General features: G+C 41.3%; 1 protein-coding gene across 1 annotated transcript in view; it reads left to right on the top strand.

The window, feature by feature from the left end:
* IL18 (interleukin 18 (interferon-gamma-inducing factor)) overlaps nt 1-1,984 on the top strand; it is an 18,477-nt gene extending 16,493 nt beyond the window's left edge. The window contains exons 6-7 of the mRNA XM_006833970.1: nt 1,043-1,201; nt 1,761-1,984. Of these exons, the coding sequence (XP_006834033.1) occupies nt 1,043-1,201; nt 1,761-1,984 (383 nt within the window). The remainder of the gene's footprint in view (nt 1-1,042; nt 1,202-1,760) is intronic.
* Nucleotides 1,985-8,540: the final 6,556 nt, after the last annotated feature.

The following is an 8,540-nucleotide window of genomic DNA, read 5'->3' as shown; positions in this document are numbered from 1 at the left end:
GAAGATTTTATAAAGAGCCCATTTCACTTGACTAATATCTGCATTTCTTCCAAAGTCAAAATATCTTTAAAAGTTTGATACTGAATCCAGCAACATGTAAAAAGGATTATATACTTCCTGGGCTTATAATGGAGTTCTGGTGTGGTGTTGTGGGTAATGAATGCACCAGACTGCAAAGCTGTTTGAACTGTGAGGTAGGCAGTTAACACTTAACAGCAACACTTAACACTTATTAACAACAGTTAACAACAACAGTGCTTATAATGACATGTTGTTAAGTGCCATAGAGTCAACCCATAGCAACCCAGTGTAGGGTTTCCGAGGAGCAGCTGGTGAGCTTGAACCACCTGAACCACCAACCTTGCAGTTCAAATGACTTTGCAGTTTGACGCATTAGCCCACAGCGCCACATGAGGATTCCTTATAATGACACACATCCCAGAAAATATGTATTATTCTTACATATTAATTTCCATAGGTGCTCTTCTTTAGTTTAGGTGAAGTACCATGAAATATGAACATGACTTTTTTAAAAAATAATTGTTCGTTGTGTTTTTGTTATAACTAACAGCCCCCATTTACCATTTGAAATATTATAGCATAGTTCACTCTGCTCTCCCCTTTCCCCCCACCTCACCCTATGGAAAAAATAATAAATAAACTTCTTACAGAAAAACCTGAAGTCCAGAACGACCCAAGGACACCTGAACAAACAGGATAAAACAGCCCATCCATACAACCAAGATAAGGGTTTATTGGTAGGTATACTCCCACTTAGAAGATAAGGGTCTGCTGGAATTTACCACCCAAGCTGACAAGACAAGTCTGTGTGTTCTAACCGCTCTATGTTTCTTGTATAAAACCCTGTTCCCCTGCTCACTTCGGGTCAGAGTGATTTGGGCTTGAGCTGACACTTTGTCTGCCGGCAACAAACTTTGCTGTTGTAAGTTTTCCAAGTTGAATTCTTTCTGACTCCCGCTGCTGCAAAATTTTGGAGGCCCCAGCAAGATGTCAGTCTAGCCTTTTTACTTAATTTCACCAGCCTCCCTCCATGCGGGCCAGCCCAAAGGCCCAGGGAAGAAGAGGAACCACCTGAAGATGTTTCAGGGCTTCTCCCTCGACTATCAGGCTGACCCGCATGGAGTGGACATGGACCCAAGTCTGATCAACTCCGAAGAGCAAAGTCCTGTCTGGGTCTTTGGTGAGTCCTGACTCTTTTCTGTTAATCTAAGTTCCCATTGTTCAGATGCAAACGGAAATTTGCCTGGGACTTCATTCCACCTGACCTGGGACTTCAGTCTGCCTGACTGTGGCCACACAAGTATACCTGTCTGTGTCCATCCTGTCACCACATCTATTTAACATTTATATGTCTTTCATTGTCTGTGTGAATGGATGCCTGATTGTTTGCATATGTGAAGTTGGTTCCTGCTTGCAGGGACCTGGTCCGAGCAGCAACATGGCAAATAGCCACAGAGTCTGATTGGGCCCTCACCTGCAGTCCCGTGGTGTCATAAGGCATAACAGTGACTCACCTCCATATGGGAGGCTGCCCTGGCCCTGGATCATGGGTGCACCTTAGCCAAGACAGACCTAAGTTCCCAAAAGGGATGAGAGGGACGTGGCCAGGCAGGCAACTGAATAAGAATCCCCTCCCCTGTAACCTACATCTTAGATTCTTTTGTCTTTAATGAACTATTCATTCTGCCTCACAATTGAGTTCCATATCTGTCTTTCTGTCATTGTCATTCTCGCTTTAGGCCTCTGGATGGTGTCCCCTGAAGAGTGGACCTATCTCTCCAAACTACTCTTAGTTACCTGTTTCTTTCCTGTTATCTTTGCCTTTTCAAGGCTCATTGTCTCCCTTAATCCTTGCCTGTCTTCAGTGTCCCATCTCTGCCTAGACCAATTTCAACTCTTTTCATCTTCTATCCTCCACAAACTCCAGGCCTCATCTCCCTTTGTCTTTGATCTTTTTATATGACCTCCTCCTCCAGGGACCTTCTGTCACCACTCTCTTGACGAGATCAATTTTTATTTACTCTGTCTTTTCCTCCTCTTATAGTTTTCCTGCCATTCCCTTACTCCTTGCCATGGGCCAGTCTCAGTCTCAAGACACTGTCCTTGACTGCATGTTAAAAAAAAAAAAAAACTTTCCCAGTGATGACCCATGACCCCCGGGAGGCTCCAAACTCTTTGTCAAATAAGTGGCCCTCCTTTTAAGTTAACTGGCCAGACTCTGGGACCCTAGACCTCCGCCATGTCATTGCTGTATATAAAGTTATCATTGGATCACTGGGTCACCCAGACCAATTTCTTAGCTTCAAATCGCTAAGACTCTCCATCCCTGGGTCTACCAATGTGCCCTCAGGAACAGTCTCATAAGTTTCTGTCACTCTTGTCCCGTGGTGCCAGATGGTGCCACCCTTCACAACTCCCCGAACTCCCCTCCACCCCTGCAGTCCTCTAAGACCCAGGGGACTCTGCCATTGATGCCCCCATGTCCCCTCCTTGTAACCACCCACCTAACAACCCTACTGCTCCCCTTTCAGCCCCTGTTTCTCCTACTCAGGTCTCAGATCCTATTCGCCTTCCCCGCCCCCCCCCCCCAACTCCCCTTCTCCTCCCCTCACACAGCCTGCACTCGCTTGTATCGGGCCTCTGAAACACACACCCCTCCTGCCACTCTGAAACCTCCCCTTCCTGGTTTACATCTCCTTCTCTGCCCCAGACTTGTATAACTGAAAGGGATAGAAGCCCAGCTTTACTGAAAAGCCCCAGGCCCTTACCAACCCTTACAAGGTAACATTGAGATGTGCAATCTGCCCTGCTTCAGCCACAAACCGGAAGCTGGCTGATCTATGCACAGCTGAAGCATGAGGATATCCTCCATGGGACTCATTTTAAGTAGACTTTGGGTTGTGGTCAAGGGAGAAATCTGTGTAATCTATACACCCACACCACCAAGGTGGGCCAAACAGTAACCACACTACTCTTCCATAGTTGCTATAAATGTGAGGGCACCCTCTTAGGTAATTGAATCTATAATCAATGGAACTGGGGTGGCCCTAACCCTTCTTGCGTGCCAACAGACCCAGATGCAAAAGGCCATCTATCAAAATAGATTAGCCCTAGACTACTTATTGGCTGTGGAAGGAGGAGGGGGTATGTGAAATGTTCAACTTTGCTAACTGCTGCATACAAATAGATGACCCGGATCTGGCAACAGAAATGCAGAAAGTTATAAAAGCCATGCTTTTATTGTAGAGAGGAGTCCGAATAGCATAGTGGGTTACGCAAGGTCACTAGTTCAAATCTACCAGTCCATCCGAGGGAGAAAAATGGGGCTTGCTGCTCCTGCAAATATTTACAGCCTCAGAAGCCCTATAGAGGGTCACTGTGAGCTGGAACTGACTCAGTAGCATACAACCACCACCAGCATTATTGTATAACTATTTCTCTGTTTCATTTTATTAGCGTTTGTTTTATGTGTTTGGGAGTTCTCACATTGGGTGCATAAATGTTTATTATGGTTAAATCCTCTTGGTGGACCCTGTAATCGCTATGTAATAGCCTTCTTTTTCTCTTATAATGAATTTTTATTTTGATTTTATCAGAGATTATTATTGCCACTGTGCTTTCTTTTGGTTACTGTTGACTTAATATATTTTTTCCATCCTTTGATCTTTTACCTAGTTATGTCTTTGTGTCTAAGGTGTATCTCTTGTAGGCAATATATTGGTGAGCATGTATTTTTATCCATTCTGCCACTCTGCTCTCTTGACTGGTGCATTTAAACCATTTACATTCAGTGTGATAACTGATAGGCATTAATTTACTGCTTCCATTTTGGTGTGCCTGTGTGTTTGTGTATGATGTTCATGGTTTCTTTATTCCACTTAGTTTTCTGTGCTGAGTTCTTTTTGCTTGTGAATTTTCTTTTCATATCCTGTTGATTTTTATTTATTGTCTTTTTTTCATTTTCTTCTTTATTTGGATGAGTAGATTTATTAATTTTATTTGTGGTTATCTTTATCTTCCTAAGTTTAAAACAGTCTGTTATGGGAATGAGAGGATTGAGAGACAAGAGAGTATTCCCATAGCAGAAGCCTGTCTGTGATTTACAGAAACAAAGCTCTGATTCTTGGTCAGCCTTCTATTTTGTGGGGATGTTTTTTCTTCTTGCCTCACTCAACAGGAGATAGCAACTTCTGCCATACAGCCAAGCTGCTACTGCACCCTCTAAAACCCCACCAATTAGGCAAGCGCTGATACCAGCTGCTATACACTAGAGCAGTATCTAAAACCAACATCTGCCAAATCCACTCTGACTGAACTGTAGGAACAGTGAACAAAGATGTTTATCTCCTGATCACACCCACCAGGAGGCATTTGGTGAGTGCCTAAGAATACAACAACATACATTCATTAACTTAATATAAATATAACAACACCATAATGCCTAAGAAACAGCAGAAAATTTCTGCTCTCATGCAAAAATAAAATAGAGTAGCTCAAACAAATGACCAAGAGGAAGAGCTAGAAAATGTTATTGAGGAAAAGAGGCACTGGAACTACCTGAAAGGGAATTCAGGAGAATGGGATTGATGTACATACAAATGTTCCTCAGAAAGGTAGAGGAAAACAAAAAAGAATTCAGAAAAATGCTAGAAGAACAATCAAACAAAATAGATACAGCACTGGAGACAAAATAAAACCTGCCAACTAATGTCCAGATGATCAATATTAAAACATCAAAAATAGACGATACACTGAATGGGCAAAGAAGTAGACTTGAATCAATGAAGGCCAGAATTAGCAAGCTTGAAGACAAATCTCTCAATACTGCTAGAATAGAATAATAAAAAGAAAAAATCTGAAGAAAGTCTTAGATTCATGTTGGACAACATGAAAAGGAATGACCTATGGGTGACTGGAATTCCAGAACAGGAAGAGACAAAGAAAATCACAAAAAAGATAGTCAAAGAGCTGCTGGAAGAAAATTTCCCTAACATCATGAAAGAAGAGAAGATAAGCATTCAAGAAGTTAAATGTACCCCAGTTAGGACAGACCCCAAAAGAAAATCAGCCATACATATCATAATCAAACTCTCCAAAACCAAAGACAAGGAAAGAATTCTGAAAGCAGCTCAGGAGAAACAAAATGTTACCTACAAAAGAAAACCAACAGGATTAAGCTCTGATTTCTCAGAAGAACCCATGCAGACAAGAAGGCAATGGGAAGATATATACAAAACTCTGAAAGAAAAAACTGCCAACTAAGACCCATATGCCAAGCAAAGTTGTCTGTTAAATATGACAGTGAAATTAAAACATTGCAGGATAAGTAAAAATTAAAGGAATTTGTAAAAGCCAGCCTATATCCCCAAATACACTAAAGGGAAATCTTTGGACTGAGAACCAATGACAGCAGACAATAACCAGAGATTGACATACTTGGCAACTCCACCCAGAATTCAGTCCAGATATGGAAATGTCCAGAGTAGAACAAAACTACAAGACTGAAATAGGAATCAGAGATGACAGACTATGATCAGGACACTGTAAGTGACTGAAGGGAAAAGTAAAATAGTGTATTATATCTAGAGATTGCCTTGATTTACTCTCCATCTGGGAGTTCTATAACTCTATGATTAATCTTCTATTCCCCCCACCATTTTTTTTTTTTTTTGAGGTCATTGTCATTTACAGATTGATATCTCTGATTCCCTGTTTTCAGTTAAGCAGCTTGATCTTACTTTTGTGAATTTTTTAAAATCTGGCTTGTCATCTGGGTGATACCGTTGTGTGTCTTTGCATTGCAGGGAATTATATGTGTCTACTAGCCATAGTCTTTGTAACCCCCACCAAATGACTTTTTCCTGATGGGTCTGGATAAGAGAAAGTGAGGGAAGACGCTAATAGGACTATATGATTCTATCTGAGTGATAGTTAACAGAGTTCATTGTGATTGTAAAAACTTGGAACTCTAACATGGGGATTGGTTGATTTTGTTATCCTGCTGGTACACAATGAACTATCTCAGCAGCAACAGGGGACATCTGCCTACAAACAAGAAAGAAGAGTTAGGAATGGAGTACATCCTTTGGACCCTGAGATCTCTGTTGAACTTCCTAAATCCAGGAGACAGAGCTGTGACACCAGAGAAGCAGCAGAAGAATGGCAGAGGAGCAGGAGCAACAGAACTATTAATAGCCAGAGCTTCCCAGCCCACAGATCCAGACAGTTGAATGCCTTCAGACAAGGGGTTCACTTGCAGAGTGTGGTGCTTCTAGGCACTTAACCAGAGAGAGGGAGAGATTTGCTGAGCCAAGAACCTCCAGACTGAGGAATGGACTACAGTGCCCTTTGGGCATTATCAGCAGGTCTAAAAAAGCTTTGTAGCTTTGCCAAAGCAGAAAAGAGGACCAAAGAGAGGCCTGTCTAATGGCATAATGGAGAAGAGACTGTTCTGATAGGAAGAACTATACCCTACACATTTCTGACCCTGAATTGTAACCTATTAACTTCTCTAGTAAACCCCAAAATCATGAGTATAGGCTGTGAGTTCTGTGTGGTCATTGCACTGAATTACTTAACCCAGCTGAGAAGCAGAGTGCTGTGGAAGGGATGGTTGATGTCAGAATTGGTGAAAGGTTAAGAGGGTGGTGGCATGTCTGGCCTCAGTCTCATAGGAACAAGCTTTGGGCTGATGATGGTGATGGTGGTTGTTCTTCTCCTCTCCATATCCCTTCCCACCCCACCCTCCCTGGTAAAGTTAGAAGAAGTCAGATGCTTTCCCCATGTTGTTATTAGTCTTAATCTCAGCTTGTTGTCTGATGTCATAGGGTCTCTGTCCAATCATTGTTGTTATCTACCATTGAGTCAGTTCTGACTCTTGGTGACCCTATATAGGGTTTTCAGTGAGTGGCTGGTGAGTTTTAATCCCCAACCTTGTGGTTAGCAGTCCAGTGCTGATCCTACAGTGCCACACTGGGTCTCCTCTGTCCAATGGATTTCCTTAAATATTTCTTTTGGGTTTGGTCTGGTTTCACAAACTCCCTAAATTTCTGGTCTTCTGGGAGTGTCCTAGTTTCGCCATTGTGAATTTGCTAGATATATGATACTTGGTTGGCAATTATTAATTTTATATATGTCATCCTATTTCCTTCTTGCTAGCATGATTTCTGCTGAGAAATCAGCACTTAGTCTTTGTATGTGATTTTTTTTTTTCATGTGATATTTAATTTTTCGTTGGTTTTGCAAAGTTTGATGATTCGTCTTGGTGGTTTACTTTTGGGGTCTGTTCTATATGGGATTAGTTGAGCTTCTTGGTTATAAATCTTGTCTTTCATGATAAAATTAGGAATGTTTTCTACCAATGAATCTTCAAATATTTTATCTTTACTTTCCCTCCCCCTTCTTCTGGAGTTCTTATAATGTATAAGTGTCTCACATAACTCTTAAGCTTTCTTCATGTTCTTATTATTATTCCACAAATTATTAGCAAAGGTTTCGTCCTCTGTTTTGCTGATTCTTTCATCCATCAATTCAATTCTACTGTCATGTGTTTCCAGTGAGTTATCTATTTGATATTTTACTGCTAATCTTCTGGATTTCTAGTTATTTTTATATAGTTTCTAATTGTCTATTTTATCATTTTGTTTTTGTATTATTTCGCTGAAATCTTCTAGCATTTTGTCTGTATTTTCCTTGATTTCTTTGCATTATTTACTATGCATTCAGACAACACCTGACCACAACACCTGGTCCCATAAAGTATCTTGTGGGTGAAAGGGAGGGTTTCTTGAGTTGTTTTCTAGTTTTGAGGGTGTGTTTTCTTTAAATAAAGGGAAAGCAGCTCTTCTTATATTATTTTTCCCTACTGGGTTTTGTTTTGTTTTTTCCAAGAATAATTTACATTTATTTCTTGATGACTGTGACTAGACATATTTCAAACATAGCAGAAGTTAAGCGTTTATTAAGTGAAAGTGGTCCATGAAGAGTTAACTTGAACATCATCTTCTAGCTTGGTCTTGACTTTGACAGCCATGGGTGGACATGGGCCTGGTTGAAGACTTCTGAGAAACTACTCTTGTTGCTGGCACTTGTGCTTGATATGTTTCCACAGCTTCCAGTCATGCCGTGCTTGTAGATCACATCCCATGCCTTGATCAAAGGCATGCTCAAAGAACAAAGGTTCCCATGGCCATGGTGAGGGTGAACGTGGAGTTTCTGCAGAACAGCAAGGCGTACAAACTCACAGTAAACATTGGTCCTGCCATGTTTCCAGACTGCCAAACTCATGCACCAGGACCACCTCGCCTTTCAAAGGCATTGGATGTGAAATACTTTATAGGACTGGTAGTTCCTCAGAAGCTCAGTGCTAGTCTTTGTAATTCATAGCGACAACTATTGGCCTGCAAGGGAGAAAAGTACCATAATAATGAGATCAGAGCAGTTAGCTAAGATTTATTACTTAATTTCTTTGCTCCAGCTCTTTCTGCTATTTCAAACTACAATTCCCAGAAGTCTTCCTC

Source organism: Chrysochloris asiatica, unplaced genomic scaffold (assembly GCF_000296735.1).
Source record: "Chrysochloris asiatica unplaced genomic scaffold, ChrAsi1.0 scaffold00008, whole genome shotgun sequence".
In the NCBI taxonomy this organism is placed as follows: domain Eukaryota; kingdom Metazoa; phylum Chordata; class Mammalia; order Afrosoricida; family Chrysochloridae; genus Chrysochloris; species Chrysochloris asiatica.
Note: the sequence above shows the minus strand (reverse complement) of the source record. Positions and strands in the feature narration are given on the sequence as shown.